The sequence below is a fragment of the Maylandia zebra genome, linkage group LG18, assembly GCF_041146795.1.
Source record: "Maylandia zebra isolate NMK-2024a linkage group LG18, Mzebra_GT3a, whole genome shotgun sequence".
Classification (NCBI taxonomy): domain Eukaryota; kingdom Metazoa; phylum Chordata; class Actinopteri; order Cichliformes; family Cichlidae; genus Maylandia; species Maylandia zebra.
Genome location: NC_135184.1, coordinates 20206609 through 20231966, shown reverse-complemented (window position 1 = coordinate 20231966; position 25358 = coordinate 20206609). Strand labels below are relative to the sequence as shown.

The following is a 25358-nucleotide window of genomic DNA, read 5'->3' as shown; positions in this document are numbered from 1 at the left end:
AGCTGATCCCACTGCATCCTTATCCCTATTGTATCTCTGTCACTTCCTCACACCTAGCTTGCTGAGGCCGCCTGTGCTCCAAAGCTACTCCAGGCCCAGCAACATTACCAGGGGTATTTTAGCCTCCATATGAACCAGCATGTATGATGTCAGTGTCTTCTCGGCTGTAGAAAAGATGTGTTCGATCCCAAAGAAAGGGACATGTACCAAAAACACATGCACATACTGAACTTAAGTTTAATCAGAATTCACTTGAAAGCAATCAGGACCTAATTATGTAGTTGTAATTTTAATATACAGTTTAATAATACATAAGCGGTCATTCTCAAGTTAAGAAAAACAAAACAAAACAAGGACAGGAAACAAAATGTCTGCACTTTTACATGTAAAGTAAATGGGGAAGAAATGATGCAAGGGCTGAACATCATCAAAGCCAAAATCAACAAGATCCAAAAACACAGAAGCACAAAGAAAAGGCAGAGAGGGTTGAGTTATTTCTAATGACATTATGTCCCTGGGTAGGTGGCCTATATACTGCTAGTACACTTGACATAGGCCCTTGACATGTTCCCATCTGAAGTGGCTGCCAGAAAGGTTGTTCTTCATGACCTTGAACAGATTCAGGTTTTTATATGACATACAACAACTCAACAATCCACATTTATCTGACACACAGACACAGAATACAAAAGCATGCATGCACGAAGATTTGCCATACCTGCACCAATGACCTCCTCTATTTTGACAGTAGAAACATCTATCTCCTTGGCAAATTCTCGTACAGCTTCGTTTGGGTCCTCGTAGGTGAAGGGGTCAATGTAGATCTTCATCCCCGGAGAGCCTGAGAAGTGGGTCGGGCAGCCCAGTGGGGAGGGGCAGTTAGACATGTCGGCTCGCAATGAGAGTTCTAGAACAACCAAAGTGCTCAGTGAGCTTTCCAGAAGATGAAACTAGTCTTTTGGGGTCTTGAGCTAAAGGTTGGTGAATTCAAATAACCCCCAAGTGTTAGCTTAAATCACAGAGTCACAGCATTACTTATAATCACTATAAACTTTTGATCGCTGCAAATGATGATACCTTCATTTGCTCTATTATCCATGCTTAGAGACGGGCCAAAGCACGGCAATGTGTAAATTAAAATGAACGTGTACTGAACACATCAAAGAGTGTAGGTGGAGAATTAAAGGAACTGGCTCCAAAACATGTAGAGGCAGACAACAAAATGGTGGTGATTCAGTGCTTACGAGAGGAAAAGAGCTAGAGAGAGAGAGAACGAGACAGAGAGACAAAGAGAGGGAGGGAGATTAAGGGATAAAGGAACAGATGAGGGAATATAGAAAGAGTAAATGTAGACTTTTTTTTCACCCCTTTATCCCTTACCCTAGCAGTATCTGCTCTTTGATAGTGGTAGAACCAATTTTCCTGCAATCTTTCCCTATAGGAGCTCATAAAGAGATAAAGCCGCTACGCTATCAACTAGCTTTTTATGCCACTCTACAGTAGGTGAGACCAGTTCACAGACTGGTGATGTTTGCAAAAAAAGAAGTACAGCTTTTCTGTGCCGACAGGCTAAGTAAAACACTTGTAAACAAATTCAATATGCTGCCACAAGATGGACAGCGAGCAAGTAGACTTCAAATCATCATTTTTGCAGCTACACCCAAGGGCAGCCTTCTTTCTCAGAGCTGTTTAGGCAAAATCTTTGCAGCCATGATTGGAATAAACCCATCTCCATCAAGTCAATTTGTGCCTAGCCCTTTGCATAAGCCACAGAGAAGGAGGGAGGAGTCTCAGGAGACAAAAAGAGAATAGGGTCTAGTCCTGGGATCAAGGTGCCTCACCTTGCTCTTGACTAGAAGCTGATTCTAGTTACCACACTAATTGCTTTGAACCCTGTCTGTGTGAGTGTAATTGCTCATTAGAGATTCCATACAGACTGGATTCAAGTTAATCCATCAGAGGGTTTACAGCTTTGCATTCCATAAAGTCATTCGATTTACAAATGTCGCCAAGCTGCTCACTTAGCGGCACCACTGGGTAGGACTCAAAATCTCAGTGGGGAGCACGCAACAGCAAGCTTATGGCAGCACGCTCACACTCAAAATCTCAAGCTCTTGTGTGCACATACCTCCAAAATAAATGTACAGCCATTACTTTCTAATTCACAGTCCATAGCCCATTTTTATGTATAATTTAAAATGCAAACAGTTTATCGTCCTCCCTGTGGCACAGCCCTGGTTAACTGGACTCGTCTTTTTATGGCCACTGGATAAAAAATGGATTCCTACTTTAATATTTCATAGGCTCTCCATCTGAGAGTACGAAGCAAATGTATCCAGAAGTCATTTCTATTTTGGACCAACATATAAAACAACAACTCTGTCAGGAAAGAATCCAAGGCTGCCACAGTGGCTCACGGACACGTGCGTACCACAACAGATATAAAGCTTAGATTAATATAATAAATTAGAACAAAGTTTATGACATAATTGTCCAAACGGTTAAGTGTACTCAGACAAATTTCCACTCTGGTGGACAATAAAGTTGATTCTATTCATTTCTATTAGCTGGCAGGCGTAATAAGTTACAGTGTACTGCAATGCACTTAACCATGTTATTTTCACCAATGTCCAAAATTTAGCCTGCTATTAGTCTGTCCCGGTCGTTTACGTAATGGTCCTAATGTATCCACAAATCAACTGCAGAGCCGTAATGCTTACATTAATCTATTACTGGCAATGGCTACAATCAGATTACTGGTTTTACTACAAACACTTTATATATTGCCCAAAGACAAACAAAAATGTCTGCGAATGAAATAGTAGCTCCATAAATGCTCATCTTTTTAAGTTAAAAGGGAATGTTTCATACATTAGCCTGTCACCAAGGAAACATAATTTCTTCTAATTCCCTTTGCCTGACAATATTTGTGATTTCACTATATAGCATTTAAATACTTTATGTGATTTATGTGCAGAGCAATATATCCCTAGAGTGTTTTATGTAGGTCTAAGATGCACACTAATCTACTCCGTGGCTCTAAATATAATGAGCTGCATTTCCGTCCTGAATATTAACTAATTATCCATTGTTTGATGTCAGAAACGTATTTGTCAAACACACACTTATTATTTATTGGGGCTTATTAGTATGCACATAAGAGATCTACATTTTGTATGGAGTCACTAAAAAAAGAAAGTGAAATGTTTGTGGGGATTTTTTTCAGGCCTTTTGCAACTCTTTTGGTTTTCCTTGAAAAGTTTGAAAAGTGATGAAAGGTTCACCCTGTTAATTATAATATTTTAACATATTTAGGATGAAGAGTGAACTTGCACATATAAAGGAAATATGCAAGAAAAAAAAGGAGTATAAGCATATTTTATATCCACCCATAATTAACTAGTTCTTTTCAGTGAGTTTCCATTGTCATCGGGTGTGAGCACCAGATGTTGAAGCGCAAATAACATCTGCAGCTACGGGGCAACAAGTACGGTCTGAACATTTGTAATTTAAAATTTGTTGGTAGTCATGTGGAAACATGAGGGCACAACACAGACATTTAGTACTTAGAAATGTCTGTTAATTTGTTTAGATGGGTTGTCGGTGTGAGTTAAAGGCTAAAAGGAAATGTTTCCCTGAGAGAATCTGCAAATACTTAGTGCATGGACCTGAGTGCATGGCAGTGCAGTAATGAACTTCTATGATTCCTTCACTTTTTATATACTGTTATAGATTTAATTAGGAGATAAAAGTATAGAATTCTAATGTTTATTCTACGCTTGGTAACTCCCAATAATGCTGTGAAGACATGTGTTGAATATGTGCAAAAGGAGTACATGAAGTCCTAGTAGCACACTTAATGTCAGGACAGAAGCTGAACCATGGAGTCACAGGAACACAGCAGGCCCCTGTGACAAAACTGTGGCTAGACATATGTGGAGGCAAATATCAACCCATTTTTAAATCTGAGTGCTCCAAGGAACACAGTGGCCTTAATAATCATGAAATTGAATAATTTTGGAACCAGCAAGATTATTCTTAGAAATGTCTGACCAAACTGAGACAGAGGGAGAAGGGCCTTATTCAGAAAGAACCCACTGATCAATCAAGCAGAGGCTTGGAGGTCTGCTGCAGATAAGAAACCTGGGAAACCTGCTGTAGGATCATCATCTCAGTAGAAGCACTGAGATCATGTCTTTAGGTCTTGGGGGCTGAAAAGAAGCCAGTCTGAGTCTAAGCCATATGACAGCTGCTTTGAGATTATTGAACATCAGTTAAATGCATCCAGCAGCATCAGGAATAAGTTTATCTCATCTGATGAGACAGAAATTGAACTCAGTGGGTAGAACTCCAAGCACTATGGCATGATTTCCTGTCTAATAACATGTCTATGGCTATGGAGATAACAACACAGTGCTGTGTGGTGGCTTCTTGGGAACTGTTATAGGAACGCTGGTCTGAATGGAAGAAAGGAAGAATAAGTATGAGTCAAATTAGAATAAAAAATGCAAACCATGAGTAGCCCAGCCAAAGGTCATACTTAGACAAAATAGAACTTTGTGGAGAGGCCTGATGATGGCAGTTCACAGATGCAATCCAACCTTTCAAACTGCCCAAAAACACAGGTTAATAAATATTTTAGCAACTTAATCAGGAATGATCTTTTGATTGTTTTGAAAGAGAAAACTGCAAAATAGTTTTAACCATTGAATAAATCCACTTAATTAACTTAAACAGTGTACACAGTGATGATACTGTACATGACAACAACCACTGAATCTGATGGGGTGATCGCTTTAAGCCACAGCAGCAGCATTTGACTTGTGTTCACATGAACATCACAAGCAGGAGTTGGTGTAATGTTAAAGGTCTGATTTCTTGCATAAGCATGACCATCAGGCTGCACCACTGAATTTACAGTATTAGCAACGTCTGTCTTGAGGTGGGCTGCAAATGAGGCGATATTATGAGGCAACATCTGGAGGAGCTGACAGCTGGGTGAAAGCTGGCAGGCACATTTTTTTGGAGGATCACCCAAAGCAATTGTTTGAGTTGGTCTATTTTATTGCTGCACTGAATACTGCAATTACAAAACTGCCAGTCAAACCTTGACAGAAAAGCAAAAAACAACAATGCATCACAGGGTGGGGAAAAACCTCGTGTGCGTTGGCATTGTGAAGGTTTCCTTATTAGCATTTGATTTTGTATCCACCTTAGATCCTTCATTTGATAATTAAGGCCGCAAACAACTGTTATCTTTTATTTTCATGACTTATGTTAATTACAGTGCATCCCTGACTGTGGCAAAACTGACTCCTCTGTCCAGAGCAGTTTTAATAAGCCCCAAGCTACCATTCTCGTAGCTTTGACACAAAGTAACTGTGTTGAAGCCATTTGCTGTGTCAGGCTCAACAAAATTCAATCCCCTTGAGTAAACCCTTTCTCAGACTGCTAGGTTGGCAGTACATAAGGCTTTCTTTGACGCACCAATTTACACACATTTCTTTTGTGCATGTGTGACTGAGTGTTTGTCAGAGGTTATATGTGTGTCCCTGCAGGCTACTTCCCCTGATCAGTCAATGCCCAGGGAGTGCTTAAAACACAACTCAGTCATGGCTATCGTGCAGCCCTAAGAGATGTCAGTCAATGTCACGGTGAAAAGTAGAACCACAGACACTTGCTACATAAATTTTCCATATCTTTAATGCATTATTATTCATTTTAAATGCCTTACATTATTAATTATAGTCCAACAGTAGAGGAAAAGGAAATGATAGATAGATAGATAGATAGATAGATAGATAGATAGATAGATAGATAGATAGATAGATAGATAGATAGATAGATAGATAGATAGATAGATAGATAGATAGATAGTAACTAACCAGTAACTTAGAGCAGCTGTAAGTAATAGAGCAGACTCACCTCTTCCTGTTGTGTAATGTTGCAGCTTGTCACTGTACACCGCCTCCTTGGAATATGCTCTTTTCCTATAACGATGCAATGAGTGTTGGGAAAGGAAAGACAGAGAGCGAGGGGGAGGGGTGCCAAGATGAAAGAGGTAAACATGATCTTATTACTTTTGGTGTTTTTGTGTACCGGCTGAAAATGACGTGGCTGAAATTGAATCAGCTGCAAAGGGTTAGAAATGGCAAATGAAGTTTATGAAAATGAGCTGATTTTTAATTAGACCTTGATAGGATCTCACTCCTTTTCATCTGTCTCCTCTGCCTCAGCATCAAAAGAGCCTGGCCCATTTGATGAACACTTTACTTGCTCAAACTTGCACACAGCCCTGCAGAAAATTTGACTTTCATATATCTAAAGTGGAGCAAGATGTGAATGTGACAATGTGACAAACCGCTGCAAAATGAAATTGGCTTAACGGGGCAAAGTAGGAGATGTTAAGTTCTCTAAGGAATTGAGTATTCCATTTCAAATGACAATTTTGCTTTCCCGTTCCATCAAATTCGTGCGTGCCTTTACTATTCAGTATGCCTGTCATTGAATCAAGTGATAGTCTTGCTGCACTAATAAATGATATGTGACTACATGTAGGGCACGTTACACGATAAGTTCCAAAGCATAATCAGCACCAGTTATGTTTCATAAATGTTTTTACAGAAGATTACAATAAATGTCAGGAATTTTAGGAATCTTACGCACCACTGAATTTTATTTTTACATAATTAATACAGCAAATGACACAAACCGTATATGCTGAGAGTCTGGTGGAATTTTACCTGCAATGTTGCCACCTATTGGATTTTTTAGTACGTATTATTAGCGACAATGAGAACCAACGTGGCATACCGAATGGTTTATGCCCTATGTGTATATTTTTTGCAGTTCCAACTTCCTTCAAAACAAACTGGGAGCTTGAAAAGAATCTACAGTTTGAACGATGTGACACATTTTTCAACATCTTCTTAGTGTATTACAAAAGACAAGATAAAGGAAAATCTGGTTACCTGCTGCAAACAATGGAGATAGCAATAAGGGAAACAATGAAGACCACTCCTGCTGCTGCTGACCCCGCAATCAGAGGAAGCTGTTCCCTCAGCTCAGACTTGAAGTCATCTGGGTTGCACAAAGACACGACAGACAAGCAGTGAGAAAGGCTTAGGTAAGGCATGAGAAGCATGTCTGTGTTTATGTGGTGCTGTGTACTTATGCATGTGTTTTGGCAGGAGAAGAAAAGGCAGAGCAGAATGGTTAGACTGAGTTTACTGGTGGATAAAGGAAACACAGAGATCTCTCTGCTGAGATGTGCTGACTGGAATCCTGTGAGCATTTGAAAGACTGACAGACAGGTGGTGTTTGATAAATCAGAAGAGAGACAGAGAGTGAGAGAAAAATCATAAAGCTGGTTGTGAGAAAGAGCGAGGAGGGCAGCTCGCCTTCTCTGTTGCTATAGCTGTCTGAAAGGCGCGGACAAGAAAATGCACCTAGGAATGTTGTTTCTATGGTGTTGAAAGGAAGTCATCCACTGCCAATCACGCACATATAGCCCAAACATGTTTTTGACTGTGGTAGTTCAGGGGACAGAATAAATGCCTGCTTAAAAATACCACACAGCAGAATCTTTTGGTTATCTATTTGCGAGCATGTCTTTCTGTGACTTTGGCATCAGCAGACACTGTAGTTAAAGCAATGCACGATTTAGCATGCTGCAGGCAAATCAGCAGCTTCTAAATCCAATCCCCCGTGTAGAATGGGCCCATTGGATTAAAGTGATAAAGTGAGAACTAATGCATCTTCGAAGCAGTGTGAAAGCTGCAGTATATGTGGAAACTGGATGTGACAGGAATTGCTCACTCTTTCAACTCACACATTTATCAAAGGAAGGAATCAAGGAAAGAGTAAGAATGCTGTTCCAGCTACTCAAACTTTTAGGGTAGTCTTCTTGTTCTCTTTCAGTGTATATTAGATGTGAGAGGTCCCCCCACCTGCCCACCACGCGCCCATACGAGAATGTTGACTTTTCTTGACAGCCAAAAATCACAGAGACACCTCTTCTAACAGCAAATACGCTCCCATTACAATCAGTTAACTCTCGAGGCCTCAGCCAATTAGAGAATTGTGGCATCAATCACATAACCAATACTCCAATCACTTGTTTTCCGTCACACCTTACTTTGCGCCGTCGCTTTTGATTTGTTTGATTGTGTGTTTGCGCATCCACTGGTGGCAAAATGACACCTCGTGGAGGTGAATGAAAACGTGCTGACGGGAAGAGACAGGAGATTATATGTTTTGCGAAAAATGACGTGGAGTGCCTCTATTGTCTTCATGGGGCAATGAAGCAGGTTTGATGGGGGGGGGGGGGGGGGGGTGGTAGAGGCGGAGGCGGCAGAGATGTGGGTGTTGTTGCCGGCAGTCCTCTGGCGTGTTGCTGCTTGCTTCGACGAATGCCGTGCTGTGGCAGCCAGCCAGCAGATGAACCCTAAGCTGTGCTGGTGTGGGCGAGCATCAAGTATGCGCATGTATGTGCTCACTAGAGCTGGGCGATAGAACGATAACGATATGTATCGCGATATAACTTTTACTCGATAGAGAAATTAAGCTATCGCGATAGACCTCGCCGCTCTTGTCCTCAAAAAAAAAAAAAAAAAAAAAAAAAAAGGTCAGCCAATCCAAATTAAGTAGCGCAGAGCCGAACCAATCACAGCCGCAGCGTCACGTCGCGTGACTTGTTATGTACAGCACAAGTGCCAAGCCGCACGTGTGTTTGTTTGGGAAGCAGCCAGCGGGTAATGGAGGAAATGAGTGTGCCGACTAGAAAAATCAACCGAGCGTGACCGAAGAGAAAACTGATGATGGTTCCAATGCCGGAGAGATTGTCGAACGGAAGAGCCATAGAAGTTCCGTAGTGTGAAGGTATTTCGGCTATTTCAAGTCTGACAAAAAACAGAGTAGCGTGCACTGTAAATTGTGCCGAAAGCAAGTCTGGAAATACAATAAACTGGTGCATGCGTCACACTGTGCGCCACGTTATTGTTTCAGTGAAATGAATTTCTACAATACTGTTACTGTTAATTCTACTCTGCAGTGTTTAAATGCTTACATATACACACAGTTACTGTCCGTCCACACATACGACTCGGTTCTGCTTCTATGCCCCAGCTTTGTTTACTTTTTCCCACCGAGGCTTCTAGACTTCTGATTGGCCAACATTTCTGCACGGTTAGGAATCTAGCGCCACCTGCTGCTTTGGCATGTTCATAGCAGCATTTTCCTTCATTTCTGCCTTTATGTGTGGACGGGATTATTTTTTAAAACGAAAATGGAAAATCTCCGTTTTCAAAAATACCCGTGTACGTGTGGACGTAGCCTCAGTCTCTGACTGGAAGCGCTAATTCGTCATTCGGCTTTTGTCAGACTAAAGTAACTGTTAAAACTGTTTGAAAAGCTCAGCTATACAACAAGGAGAGATTGAGAATTTCCTTTTAGTTCTCAGTTTATTTGATATTGACAAAAGTTAGTCAGTTTTGTCTGTTCTTCTGTAACACAAGCTAAGATTTATTTTTAGAATTAATATTTTGTTTCTAAGTGGAATTGACAATTTAGTCTGTTTCGTTTGTTCTATTTTGAAACTTAAACGCTTTAGCGGCTGCCTTTTGTGTAGTTTGCAATATTTGCCTTTATTTATCTGAAAAAGTCTCATGTTCCTTAAGTACATCTACCCTGTTGAACTTATTATGGGAAATAAATATTTAAATAAAAACAAGCTGCTGATTATTTCACATTTTACTTGTGAGCAACGGCACATTTAAATCTTACAAATATAGTTATTTGGCTTATATCGTGATAGATATCGTTATCGACTGAAATGAAAAAAACATATCGTGATATGAAAAAATCTCATATCGCCCAGCTCTAGTGCTCACATTCACTAGTATGGTTTCATACGCAAGGAAAGCTGATGCGGAACTATTGGGGAGAGTAAATGGGGCAGTGACTGTGCCACATCTGCTCTGCACACAGGTAAATAGCCACAATGATTGGCTTAATTACCATCATCATGCTTCCCATCTTCCCCTCCCTCAAGATCATCACCATCTCATTCATTGTAATCTTTGCTGTTTAACAGCGAGTCTGGAAATGTCACTCCTGTCTTTAATGTATTTTGAATTATGGCCAAATAAGCATTGTAGGCTAGCCATCAAGTACGGTACAAAGAGTGGAAATCTTATGCAGAACATAAAAACGTAGGAAAGGCAATTATAAGTTCATATCTTTCTTTTTGTTGCTATTTTTGTTGCCTTGCGCTTATGAAAACCCAGCAGAATACATCTTGACTGAGCCATGTGATTTTCCAACAATTTAACTGCCTGGCAGAGCTATCAACTCTTTGCAAGCACGCCTTCCTGCACATACACAAATGAACCCCAGCCTTGCCAGTTCACCAGGTGTTACCGCCCATCTTCAGCCCTTTCTCTCTCCAACAACCCCCCGCCATGCATGGCAGAAAATTTCTCTCATCAACTACTAATCACAGCTACGCATTCTGGGACAACTCTCCAGCAACAGAAGGGCTGGGTGAAAAACCAATTAGCTAAGCATTTTGGATCAAGCACAGTTAGTTGCACAAACAAAAGACACTCGGTGTTCAACGTATCCGAAGCACCCACACACACTCAAACCTGACTGTGAGGGAAATTAATTTAGCTGTAGAAATAGGAAGCGCAATCAAACATTATGCCTCTCCTCTATCTCACTTACTAATAATAATGCAACAAAAAATACAAAGACAAGAACGTCTGAAAAAGAAAAAAAAGAGAGCTATTGTGCATGAAACGAAACAAACGAGACAGAGAAGGATAGAGCGAGAGGGAAGGAGAGCTGTTTCTCCTGGCTCTGCAATCCTTACCATCTGTGAGGGTTTGGAAGCACATCTTGCTGCTGTATTTGCCAAAGCCAGCCACAGTCCGTGCGCGCACCTGTACCACATAGACTGTACCCGGCCTGAGGGCCTCCACACGCGCTGTGTTAGTTTGGCTCCGCAGGATAGTGGAGTTAATCTCTGCATGGTCCTGAAAAGAGCAACGATCACAGGCAGCATGTCAGAAGATGAAAGGATTAAATCACACCATGCAGAATTCAGAAAAGTCCAGTGTTGGCAAGTTTGAGATACAACAACCAAGTTTATGATGGAATCACGTATTCTGGTAATAGTAAGGAGAAATGGTCCCGAATTTAAAAGAAATTTTAAGTCGCATGTTACAGGAAATGCACTGTGCTTCTGAAAAACATCAGTGACAGAGAAAGAATAGAAGTCGATATAGAGAAGAGTAGATAAACAACAGACAGGAGCGACGAGGCAAAAGCTCTCCTTAAGGCTTCGGTGTGAATGCTGTATTAAACAGACAGTGGTAATATGTTTGTACACAAGTTTTTAAAAAGGCTTCAACCAGTTTGAACTTCAAATAAAATTTCAAACCACGACAGAGCACGTACGCGGTCTAAAACACACTGTGTAAAATATAAAAGCATTTATACAGTTACACGCATGCACAATATTGTAATTAAAGGCAATCGTTTCTTGCGGTTTACAAAGAGAAATCGCTACGTCAGAACATTAAAAACGCCACTGCGTGGTTTGTCGCTTGTGATGTGCTTCATGAGGTAATTTAATTACTGCAAGAAGTTTGAACATTTGATCCTCAGTTTTGTTCTTTGAAGTGGGTTTGCTTTTGTTGATTTATTTTTATTTATTTATTTTTTCAATCCAATTCCTCTGGCAGTAAGTATTTTACTTGTTTATGAAAAGGAATAGCTTAAAAATTCTTGCACGTCCCATGCAACATTCAATTTAAGGTGTTTCCCCTCTATTTTTTGTATTGATTTTTGAATTGGAATATCTATTTAGGATAGAAATCCAGTGGTGAAATCCAGCTTTTGTCAGCTGAGACAACTGGCAAAAATAAAAAAACATTCTGCAGAAAAGTCACTTTGAAACATGAATCCATGCTTTCATCACAACTCGGTTGGATTAGTGTAATTCTTTATATGTTGGTGTCGTCTTCAGCTGGTGCAAAATGCTGCAGCCTGACTTTTAACTGGACCACAGAAAAGAGAGCATATTACCCCTGTTTTATCCTCCCTGCCTGTCCATTTCGGAGTTCATTTTAAAATTCTTTTATTTGTTTTTTAGGTGATTAAATGGCCTTGCCCCGCCCTACCTCTCTGAGCTGCTGCATTTGCACTGCCCTTCCCCGTCGCTCAGCTGACCAGCTGCTCATGGATGTGCCGAGGAGCAGAGGCTCAGAGGGGACAGGGCTTTCGCCATAGCAGCTCCCAAATTGTGGAATTCATTGCTGCTTCTTATTAGACGGGCCTCTTCACTGCTAATCTTCAAAAAAAATTTTATCCTTTTGTTTCACTCATGTTTAATCCTATCTTGTATTCTACTGATGCTTTTATTTTGCGTTTTAGTATCAATTCTGTTTATTTTATGTTTATCTATTTATTTATTCTGCGTACTTTTATTTTGTAGCACTTTGGTCAGTGGGAGCAAAATATATAGAAATGAGGGGTGGCTGAAGATTTTTGCACATTACTATATTTTCACTCTTACAGAGGCAGTCTGCAGTCTGCTGCAGTGTAGTCTGGGACTTGCTTTAGGTATCTGCTATTGTGGATCAGTAATGACTATGGCCTGTCACCTTCCCATAACCCAGAGTGAATATGACAGCCAGAAAATAAGACTGCACCTACACAACCCCCACCACTGCAAGCTGCTGATAGCTAGATGCTGACAGAAGTAGAGAAGGAAAAGGGCAGCTCAATGCAAAGGGGCCAATTTCCCTTGAATTAGTAGTGCAGTGTAAATATAGGCAACTTTTTCTTAAGTGTAATGAGTAAACTCATGCTTAATGCTAAATAAAAACTTCCAAAACATGTATGAGTATGCAGAGAAAACTTGAGAAAAAAAATGACAACACTATGGAGTAGAAAAAAAATAAAGGTAGAGAGGGAGGGGGGAGATGGTAGGAAGCGATAAGAAACTCGAGGCAGAAGGAACCCACATCAAAATCATTATCCAATCTTATTGGTGTAATTGAATCATTCCAGTTGCTCTGTCATTGAGCAGACGAGGTAAACACAGCTATGAAATCTGCCCCCCCCCCCCCCCACATAATAACGTGAGCAATCACATTAACTCTTATTGGACACTCTGAGCTTGATGAAGACAAATGTTTGGGCCAGGGATGGGAGAGCATCACACCAACAGGCTTTCGCTCTATCTCTGAGAGAAAAGAGATATTTATAAACGCAATGCTGGATGTAACTGGTTTAGAGAGTTTAATCATTTCACAGACCTTTTGTACATGAGATCACACAAACTGTCATTTCACCAGTGTGCTGCATACAAATACTTGTGGAACTTGACTTCAGAGGAGCAGCTTGTGCATTTGAAAGAGGTGCGAAACACAAGAAGCCCCACGAGAGACTGAAACCCTTGTCACCTATTCATCTGGTCCAAGATATGGTTCAGTGCACGCGGACCACTTGGGGTCAAGATTTGCCTATTCCTGCTTATCAGTCATCGTGAATTTCCCTGAATCACACCCCCATCTGCTGAGCTTGAATGGGGGACAGGTGAGCAGACAGATGGCAAATCGCCAATGGGCAAGCATCCCTTGGGGGAGCCCCAGCTAGCAATGGCCCTTTCATGCTGCCTGTCAAATGGGGATTATGTGACACACACACACACACATCTGCTACTTAAAATGAGCTGGCATTTGGCACTCCAGCAGGTTAGGAGATAACCAATGAAAGCCCATGCCAGGAGGGACTTCCAGGTATGAGAGGTCCTCCCCTGCTGCCAGTCAAATGAGGATTAGGAGGACCACACCCATACTTGCTAAATAAAGACAAAGTTGCAGGTGGGAAGGCAGATGGCGGAGCAGCCAATCAAAAGCGTTGCCAGGGGTGACAGAGAGTAAGCAATATGGGGAGTTTGGGCTCTATGACATGTAATAAAATCACCGAAACACACTTAGCGAGGCAACTCTCTCATGAATATTGTTCACAGATTTAATCGATTCATTTTTATTGATGTGTCTTGTCCGGACTGTTGTTAATACACGAGCACATATCTATTAATTATAACCTACCACCTACATGACTAACATAAAGTAGTGACACTGCATATATTTGGATGTTTTAATTGAAGTTCTTATGGAGAATCTATTATATTTATTAGAATTATTGTATTACTACCAGAGCAATTATAATTGTATTGGTATTAACAGACTGTCACTTCTTTCTTTTTTTTCAAATTCCAATACACACCCAGTTGCTCTTCTAGTGCCAGTTTTCCTTGGCCACTTGTCATCCTTTCACTTCTGGAAATTTGTATTTTTGTGTGACTTTCTGAATCGAAACGGTTCCTCTTGTGGGTCTGTTATAGGTGGTAGTCATATAAGACTATTTAAAAAAGCCTGATTTGACTTCACTTCACTTGGTCTGCAAAAACAAACAAACTATGTGTACACAGACACCTCTCAAAGTACACATAGTTTGTTTGTTTTTAAAAAACAAAAACAAAAAAACCCCCACCAAAAATGGACAGCATGGCTCCTTGGCACAGAGACAAACTTGGTAGTACCATGTGTCTTATTGAAAAGCTCACACACATGGGTGCACTCACACGCGCACATAAAGAGAAAGATGGGGAGTATATAAGACAAAATTTTGATATTTGAAGAAAAAAAAAAACTCTTCTATTAATGTTCCCAATTAAAATGTATTGCCTAAGGTTGGGAAAAAACCACTTTAGTAGGGGGCAACAATTTAAATCTCAGAGAGTAGATAGTTTTTATTTCCAAATGCAAATAATTACCACTGCCTCATGAATTCTAATCTAAAAGGAAAATGGTAATTATTTTTAAATTGTAAAATAGTCGTGATAAAAATACGACATTAAAGACCCCCAATGTCTCTTAATGATTTTGTGAAGTAAAGAAGTTAAACCAGTGTAAGAGCAAATTTTATCCCCACACAAAAAGGGTCTCGCATTTGTTTTTCATTGCGATTCTGCAAAGCTGTATGTTTAACACTAATGAGGATGGTAAAAGACAAGCAAGAAAATTCAATTTATCTAATGTAAGTTTCAAGGGAAACCTATTTGTTTTTGCTCTTTGAGTTTTTCTTGTTCTTTGTAGGTAGGCACCTTTTCTTTTTCTCTTTGTATGCATTCCATTCACCTGGAGACCTACAAGAAGGCTTCGGTAAGTGAGTAGGGAGACAAACAAAGAGGGAGAAAAGAAGAGAGTGCGCTCTTGCTGAGGGACTGAGGGAGTGCTGCATAAGTTCCAATGAGAGAAAAAAAAGAAGAAAAAAAGAAAAAGAAAACTTTTTTTAGTGTGTGTGTCCATAAAAGTGTTGTAGTTGAGACAAAGGAATAACATGCATTCCCAATTACTTCTTCTGAGGACCTTTTAATTATATGTAAGGTGAGATTTGCAGTAAGACTGCCCCCCAAAAAGTTGTAAGTGTTAATGGTCAGTATGTTGCAGATCATAGTGACATGCCATAAAACTTGCATTTGCTCTCGAATTTGTTACACCGTAGCATGACAGTACTGCTGTCATCCAGAATGGATACACCTGGACTGCTGCCGACACGCAAACACTGACACTCGCTCACACACAGATCCCGGCACACACACACACATCCTCTCTCTGACACCAGCAGAGCAATCAGTAACCAGAGCCGGTGGCTGCTCCGCTCCAGCCTTAATGGAGGGCCTGACCTCCGCTACGCTGCGTTATTTCCACCCTCCCCAAATTTTCAGGCAACCAGAGGAAAAGGGGTCTGAGAAAAATGGAGAGAACGAGAGCATGCGATTCTACTTTTTCTCAACAAATCTTCGACTCATTTAATCTTGCTTCCCAATTTACAGAGTCCTGAGACCGCTTACTCTGGAATGAGAAGGTAGGTTGAAGAAGTGAGCGAAGCCTGTTGAGAGAACAGCCTCCAGCATTTTCTTGAGGTTTCAAGTGAAATTGTCAAAATGCAGTCATTTCCAACAGCTTTATATATGCAGCTACAGCTTAAACTGCAGTTCTACTATATATGGAAAATTTGGACTTATTCTGCAGCTTTACGATTATCATTACTGTTAACATTTTATATAGCAGTACATTTTCAGAAATGATAAATATTAAGTTGTTCGTTTAGTGATGTTGCTTATCATTAAATGAAATGTGCAAACATACACGGAAAAACAGTTCATAAGGCATAAAGAAGAGTTTTTGAGCACCTTTCTGCTTCAACACAGCCTGAACTCTCTTAGCTTTCCACTCAGTTTCTTTGGATTCATCACTCCATGAAACCTGTTACCACTGTTTTTTAGTCCAGTTCTTTTGTAATCTGGCACAACTCAGCCTTGTTTCCCCGTTTCACTAATGAGACCTCGGCAATCAGTAGAAGGATAAACTGAAGGACCAGATGCATCTTTCACCTGAATTTTTCCTCCTACTTTTTAAGAATGTGATTTTCAGATACTGTTCAGCTGCTGCAGCTTGTTTTTAGGCCTGCTACGTCTTCTTTTGTCCTGCACTTGTTCATTTTCCTCAGCATATTTAAAGATAAACTGCGCACCATGCCAAGATATGCCAACTTTTCAGATAATACCTCTGGGAATCACTCCGTTGATGCGAAAAATATTTAATCACTGTCAAACTGTCACTTTTTACAGATTCAACTAAAGAAATGGGAACAAATTATACGTTTTTGGCGAAGCGCTGCTAGTAATTTAAAAATTGGTTCTTTGCTAAGTTGTCTGTTATGTGTAAACACAACACGGGTTCATCCCTTGAGTTAGTTGCCTTTTTTATGCTTGAATGATTCACAGGTCAGTGTCGAGTAGCTTAAACAAACAAACAAAAACATTCCTCAGAAAATTGTCAGGTACAAGTACCGGTACTGGAAATGAGTGAAAAAGCTGCCACTTATTTCTAAAGCTCAAAAACGTTTTAAATTTAGAATAATGTGGCTCGAAACTTTTTCCACAGTATTGTATATGGGACATCGGTGCAATTGAGACATTTCTTTCCCAAAAGCAGTTATTTTAAAATAAAAATAAAGAAGGAAATACCTAAAGATCTGTGCAAACATTCTGCTTCACTGACAGCATGACTACATTTTTTTTTTTAGCTTTTCCAGCGAGTGACTTAAAGCAGACATGCTTTAAGCCTGAGTCCTGTAGCCCCAGAGGGTGTCCTGGTGGCTCAGCAGACAACATCACAGAGCATGTACTTTTCCTTGCATGTATATCTCCCTTTAAAAATGATCAAGAACCAGTCCAATCACTGTTGCATATGACATTCTGTATTGCACTGTCACAGAAAAAACAAAACAGCAAACAATCAAACCTGCGTACAAGAACTAAACTTGTATCGAACAAGTACTATGACGAGGTTGTGAGAGAAGTAGATCATTCCTTTATGAACAACCTGAAGTATTACTCAACACAAAATGTGACAATGCCATGCTGTTAGAGAAGTTGCCATTGTCAGTGACTATATGTGGCTCCCGGGGAGATGGAGTTTGCAGAAAGACAGCTCATGCTTTGCTGTGCTAAGGACTAGCTGACTGTGGCAGGCACACTGAGAAAATCAACTCCATAACCATAACAGTGTTACTACTCTCATATTCAAAAGGCCACATCATCACTTTACAGCAGAATGGGCAAGAAAGCAAGGAAGATAAACTCACGAGAAAGCCATGCCAAGGTGTGTGACAGAGAGAATCTACATGGCATTACGCACTTATGTGCATAGGGAAATTTAGCAGGCTGGGAAATTACACTTCAATCCATTTAGCTTCATTTGATTCTTTTGGCCAAAAACTTCAACCACCTGCACTTTTGGTTGGTTGGTGCTTAATCAGGCATAAAAACACATCTACACTGACACTTTGGACAGCCAGGGCTGACTGAAGAAGTGTCTGTTCAGAACCTATAAAAAGCTGCGTCAGATCCAAAATACAGCTTGTCAGAAGAGGACCACCGTAGTGGAAATCTCATCTTCACAGCCCAGTGTGTCACAAAGCAATCACTCTGACTCTCCTTCTGTGTCTTACTCAGAGTCACACGGGGAAGTATTTTTCCAGATAGACACAAAAACATAGGGGTATATGTAGGTGCATTAAGACTGAGCCAGACAGGGTCGAGTACAACCTCTCTGTCACCTGAGCTATCCCAGTACAATTAGCAACCTTGTCCTTGTTAATTCACTAATTTGTGATTACGCAGTGCTCGTCTATTTGTGTGAGGATGCACTGCATAAACATCAATAGGATTAGGTTTCATTGATATTCATGAGCTAATGGGGGGGGGGGGGGGGGGGGCTGTATAAGTGTTATTTACACGACACTAAGCTGTCTGGCAGATAAGGTTTCTCAGGGCCATCGCAATCAGATTCAATTTCATGACCTGTGCAATGCCAGAGGGGAAAACAGCAAGCGCTGCAGCTAATATTGGATAACTGAGTGTCCAACTGCAAACACTATTTAAAAACATGATTGTTGTTCTCTCTGATAGAAAATGCTAAATGTGACAAAACTATTCTAAGGTGGGATTGTGAATATTGATCGCAAAGCCTTAGCCAAAATGAGTTTGTGTGAAGTAAATAACTCAACACAAAAAGAATAAAAAAAAAACATTGATAAAACTATATTGATTTTTTATCTTTTATTTGAAAAGCAGAACATGAGTGAAGGTGCACCAAATCTTAGCTTAGGATGACAAGGACTGGAGAGAAAAAAAACAAACTGCACAACCAACTTTGCTATACCTATCGATCAGCTTGAGGAGGACAAACAAGGACCCAAACAAAAAAGCTAAAGTCTCCAATCTCTCAGTATCATTATGTTCAAGGCCTTGGGAAAAGCCTACAGGTCAATACTTGTGCAGCAGAGGCTCCGTGGGGTAGGACTGGCGACTTAATAAAGCAGACGTATTGTGTGTGAGCAGACGGGTCGATGTGACTCCCTCCAGATGCAATGCATTTTCACAGTGGGACAGGTTGCTGCACTACGCAGAGTGGGCCTGGAGCAGAGGTCAAACTATTCGCTTCATCAGCAGCCGAAACCAAAGAACAGTGGGAGAGGCAGAGTGAACACAGCGAAAGAACATATTATCAACCCAGGGGGACTCAGCTCAGAGATATCAAGGAGAGCTTTGGTTTTTGGGCGGATTTATATGCAGTTGAATATGCAGAGTAGACGACACGAGTAAAAGAACTTCAGCCATTACAGAAACACACACACACACACACACACACACTTACCTTTTCATAGTAGCGTAGCTCGTAGTCGAGGATGATGCCATTTGGCTGTTCTGGTTGAGGCCATGAGAGTGTGAAGCTATTCATGGTGGAGCTGATTTGGTGCATGATGGGAACTATTGAAGGAGCTGGAGGAGACAGAACAAGTAAGACAAAATTAGTGCATTTCTATAATAACCGGCTTTAATTACACATGTTTCTCGCCCACAAGTGTTTGTTGGTTGTAGGTGGTTATTCAAAAATACTCAAATTCAAGATAATTAAACAGATTGGTGAGCAAGGGTAGCCTGACTAAACAGCTGAATTGCTCAGTTCTGTGCATGTTTGTCTGTCCTCAAGGCTCAATTTCATGAAACCTGGAGGTGAAGTTAGAAAATGTGGCTTCAAATGCAGAGCGCTTTCTCTAAAGTTAGGGGATTTGCTTTAGTGCATTTAGTTCAATAATTCAATCCAAATACTTTCAAACATGATGGTCTATGTTTTAAAAAATAGTGCACTTTTGAATTCTGTACATGTGCAAATAAAACATCACGCTGCTGCACAAATACAAACTGAACTATTTCACCATCAGTATGCTTCTCAGAGTCCGAGCGGCTTAAACAGTGCAACTGCCTCTCTCATTAGTAAGCAGGTAAGCAGCTGAGTTAGAGCGATTAGGCCTGCTCTCTGCCATATTCTGGCACCGCAGGACCAAATATAAACTGGCTTTAGCCAAAACAGATCTGCCAATTTTGGCCAAGATTTGTGGGCGTGGACTTGGGCCGAGCGAGCAGGACTCTGGCTACCAGAATGGTCCATCACCACGAGCCTGGCAAGTGTCCCGCTACCATTGTGTTAGATTTTGTCCGCTGATGGGCAGAGAATTCAGGAGCATGAGTGCAGCCTCTACAGGATGCACTGGATCAGTTCTCCCTTTTCTTTCACGACTACTCATTCACACAGTTGTGTTAACTTAGACTTAAAAACTTAAATATCAACTTGTTTTCATTTCTGTCATTATTAAATTTCATAAACATTTTTTTTCCTGAAAATTCAGTGAGAGTATAGGTAGTAAAACTAAATAAAACAGACACTGAGTGTCTTTGCTACCTTTGGGTTATAAAAAAATGAAAATATTGCACATTTTTATACTGATCAATCTTATGTTCTGTAAAAATATTTTTATATTAATTCACAATTTGCATCACAAGTTATTGTGAGGACTGCCGAGGCATATTACAGCGATAACACTGTAAATACATGTTATTACTTTTGCCTTTAAAGAAAAAAGCACTTAAGGCTTAAAATCATTAAACTGATGAGACAAAATTATCATACTTGGCCACTTATTCATACAGGAAATTGAACCATTATTATAAATGAGTGAGTCAGTATGTGACCCCACAGCAGTGAATTTAAAGTCAGATGTTTTCATTCAGTCAGGTTTGAGTAAAAAACATTGACTGATGAAAATCTGGTCATTACAAAACCATCAGCTTCGAGGGAAATTGTGCATTTTCTGCATAAGCAGCTGTTACGTCCAACATAATACATACTGAAAATAGACCCAGTAGAAATCACTTTGCATTTTATATTATTCATTTAATCAGTTTTTGTGTTATTAAGAAAAAAGTCTTGGGACCATTTATGAGTTTTCTCTTTTTCATTTAGTTGAATTATATACAAATAGATTGTGTTTGTTTGATTTCTTGTACACTTGCTTGTTGCATTTGAAAAGGTGAGTCCTGTAAAACCCTTACTGGCTTCTTTCCTATCATGCATAACAGTATTTGTATCTTCTGCTCAACTGTGTAAATAAATACGAAACTCGTGCATTTCATATTATGATTAATCAATGCAGACATCTTGGTAATTCCAAAAGATTTGGGTTTTTTTGTTTGTTGTTTTTTTCACTTGCAACAGTATACTCTATTATTAGCGATATCAGTATCAGTGATGTCCTAGTGAACCAAATTATAGAGCAGAAAGGGAAAAAAAGCAAGCTTTGCACCCAGCCAGTATATTCAAGACGGAGTCAATACAAACAATGCCCCTGTTTGCATATGAACTGCATCTTTTTCATGTAATGAAACCCTTTAAAATCAAATCACTATAGTACCGTGATTGTTTTGACCCAGCTCCACCGTATATTCCATCCTTCAGCCCAAGTACACCTGAACGCACACACACGGGCTGTCAATTAACCCCGACAGTAAGCAATTTCCTGCTCATCTCATATTTTTTTGCCCTCTGCAACTGTCATACCGCTATCATCTGTGCTCCTCTTCATGCTTCACATGTTGCTCGGAGATTGTATTATAAATAAAACTTGATAAAACTTGCGCTGTGTGTGCATGCCGATGTGCCTGCGCTTATGTTTGCGTGCTGTGTTATATCTTTGAATTTAAGTTAGATGAAAGTCTAAGAAGACATTTTTTTAAATTCAAGATAAGACCTCTGTGTGAACCAGAGCGGGATCTGATCAGCTGCAAGCATGTTTTTAATCTATATGGACTACAAGTGTGAAGTAAAATGAATTGAACTGAAATTAAATTAAATCCTATTTTTACCGTTTAAAATAAAAAAGGTGTCGCATGCTGATGCGGTGTCCCTCAGGTTGTCTTACTGCTTAGTATTACTTCTTTTACTATTTTTGTCACTGCTGTTATTTAGCGAATCTGTGTCGTGTTGTTGCTGAATGCAGTATCTAAGCTACTTTGACAATGATTTTTCTTACTCTCGCTTGTAGTATTAATTTATGTAATCCCATTAAGACTTTAAATATCACAAACAGTGTCACATTGACTGTAAGCTTTGGGGGTTTTCTTTCTTTTGGTCCACATGGGACCCATTTTGCCTTCCTCTGGCTGGAGCTTACTTTCCAAAGGTCTGGAATTCTGTGTGGGGGAAAAAACAAACGAGCCCAGAGCAAAATGAAATACTACTTCAGGTTTCAAGAAAGACAGGACAGAAGAGTCTCATTGTGCTTCTGTCTGGTAACAGATGGAAAGAATAGCTCAAAGAATCAAGCCAAAGGCTACCACAATGTCTTTTCATGCCAGATATGTCTGATTTAGACTTCTGCGGGAAACCTACGTCGTAAGCAGAAACCCTTTTTAACACTAACCTTCCACATAACCTGACACGCACCTCTCGAGAAATGTAACTACACGTCAGGTCGATGTGACCTGTAACTATTGTAATTGGCCAGTGTAGCGCCATTGAATCCTCCCATTAAGACCGGATACCCAGAGGGGGAAAAAATGTCCCAACATTTCGTGTTTTTTCTATACGCTTCCAGCACGGTGATTAATGTGTAACCATACACACGCATAAATGTAGCCAACCATGTCTGCCATAATGTAAGTTAAGTTATAGGCTCTATAAAGGCTCCACACAGAAGTCTGAATCAGAAATTAGGGGAGGATTAAAAGAAAACGGTAAAGATTTGATTACTTGTGCTGTAATGGGACAGATCAGTCATGTGGCAATGGAGCTCCTGATAGGCTATTACCTGTGACACGATCAATCAGAGCTGTGCTTGGACACTGAGGCCACAAAGTTTAATATTTCAATTTGTAACATGCGGAGAATTATAATATAATAACATATGTAATAATCACATTTTGTTTCAGCTGGATTTGGCATCAAAGCAGCAATAAGAAGCCAAGCCCTCTTTATTTAGCTGTCTTTGTGCTGCAGAGAGTGCAGCAAGGACTACGGCACAAATCACAAGGCTGCAGTAACTGAAGCCTGTGCTGCAAAGTGAAACAGTGAGCATATGCTGCATTTTACTTTGCACATCCATATATCCCATTGTAGATACTGTAAATCTGTTTAAGCTGTAAAGTTGCATTCATTTGCACAGAAATAACACAAAAGATCAGAAAGTTAAGACACAACTTAAAACTTTATTTTGACCAAACATGTAGTTGCTCTTTCACAACTTTGGAGCTGCTGAGCGTCAGACTCTTAATAAATGATGCACCAGGATGTGTTTTCTTATTTCTGTAAAATGCATCAATCTGTGATCCAGGAGGAAACTTTTCTTTTTAAGCAAAAGCAGCACAAATTATTCAATAAAAAATTAGACTGCTTAGCTTTAATGCACAAATCAGTTTCTGGAATGACATACATAAATATGCCCCAGATTTAACTCCATCATCATAAAGTAATTCAAGCTGCTATAATGGACTCTAATTAAAAGTTAAAGGATGAATTAAACCAGAGTTACTCATCAAACCAATTTGTGAAGACACAAGTGACTTTGATTATAAAATATATTCTGCCTACTGCTCATGTAAGTTCAAAGCCTTGGTGTTTCATATAGTCCTGGAAAGAAATCCTCACCCCCATGTTTGCAGGCATAAATACAGCCCCACACAAGCCCATGCTCTACATTGTGCACCTATCAGCCACTTGGCTCTTGGCCTGCTCGCTGAGGCCTAGTCATCACTCCACCTGGTCTCCACTCACATCTTGCTGAATAACTCCTCTGTTCAAAAGGCAGCAAATGGCACCCTCTCTCAACTAAGTCATCTTTTACAGTCCTTGGTGATTATTCCATTTCTTTTGCTTCTCTGTGTACTTCACTCTTGCATAAGCATTCAAGTTATAGTAGGGAAAAAAACCCTCTGACCTTTTTACATGTGTTTGCACGTAAATCCTGTTTTCTAAGAAAACCAAGGTTATTCGACAGCTTCGACTGGGGTTAGTATTTCTTGATGTGAATGTCAGATAATTTTGTAAAATGTAAATGTTGAACAAATGAATAGGCTCTGTTTATCCTGTCAGTGTGAATGGATTTTGTTCCGTCTGCCTTTCTTGGCTCTCACCTCCTGCCCCCACCTTTCCTGCTCCTATACCCTAGACAGAGAGTGTAAGGGCTAAGCTTCACCTCAGTGCACTTCAGCCTCTCTGCTTCTCAGGCTAGTTCACGCTCCACTGACCAGGGCTAGGGCTGCCTGGGCCGCATTATCAATTACCGGCCACAGGCACACACTGTTCCTGACAGACCCCAGGGAGGGGCACTCCACGCAGAAATTACTGCAGCAAAAAAAGAGAAGAAAAAAAAGAAGAAGAGGGGAGCCCTGAGTCCTTGTCCCAACCAAATTCATACAGAAAAACAATGAAATTGTTTTTTCTTTTTTTCCCAGCGATTCAGGTGTTGTGCGTCACTGATGGCCAATTTGGAGGAACAACATCCAATCAGAGCCTTTTATGTTCATTAACTAGTGCTAGAGGATCTCATACAATACAAGAGCTGAGATGTTCTTGTTATTACTCCTTTAACCAATTTAAGTTTGGCATAACTAATGCAGTTGTTGTTTCCCAAAAGCACAACACAGACTCTCAGTGAACTCAAACATCAGCTCAACTGGAATAATGTGATATTAACATGTACCCTTATAATATACATTTCCACTACCCTCTCTGAAGAGGAGAGGGATTTTTTTTTTTAAAACAGCCGTGTCCCACTGGACATACTGACTGTGCTCGGAGAAGAAAAGCAGAACAGGAAAAAAAAAAAAATCATGTGCACATGTATGTGGGTCCTACCAGGCTACGTGTGAAGAGCCTGTCACAGACAATGTGTCGTGCCTATATGAGGGTGAGGTTCAGCCCAATGAAGCACCGCTGTCCCCACCAACTGCGTCCCCCGCTGTCACCATGGGACGATGATGGTGACAGTGATTGGTGACTGTGTCCTGCACTCCTCCCTCCCCCCTCCATCCTTCCCATCCCTTGCTCCTGTGCTCCACTTTTATCTGGCCTCACTCACAGCCCCTGGCTTTTAATGCAGAGCTCGGCTCACCATTAATCAAAGTCAAAGCCTCCAAGCTTCTGACTTAGACAGAAAGAGAGAGAGAAAAGAAGGAGGGACAGAGATGGGCCGGGACAGAAGCACGAGACAAAGTGATGAAAGAATGAAAAGCTTATTTTTTTTCTGCAATTAATCAACTGTAGAATATAGATGAGGTGAAGCACCACTTTGCATGTGTGCCACAAAGCTGAGGCTGTGGTTTCGCAGTGATTCCTCCAGCATGAAGTTGGTATAACTAATGTTAAACAGGAATG

General features: G+C 40.4%; 1 protein-coding gene across 5 annotated transcripts in view; it reads right to left on the bottom strand.

Annotated features, from left to right (window-relative positions):
- ephb1 (EPH receptor B1) overlaps positions 1-25358 on the bottom strand; it is a 171167-nt gene that overhangs the window by 29523 nt on the left and 116286 nt on the right. For 4 of the 5 annotated variants that reach the window (XM_024806143.2, XM_024806145.2, XM_076876400.1 and 1 more), the window contains exons 6-10: positions 19305-19429; positions 10874-11036; positions 6972-7080; positions 5926-5990; positions 719-907 (exon numbers count right to left, since the gene is read on the bottom strand). In XM_024806143.2, coding sequence (XP_024661911.1) covers positions 719-907; positions 5926-5990; positions 6972-7080; positions 10874-11036; positions 19305-19429 — 651 coding nt within the window. The remainder of the gene's footprint in view (positions 1-718; positions 908-5925; positions 5991-6971; positions 7081-10873; positions 11037-19304; positions 19430-25358) is intronic. The other variant, XM_024806144.2, reaches the window with a different exon arrangement.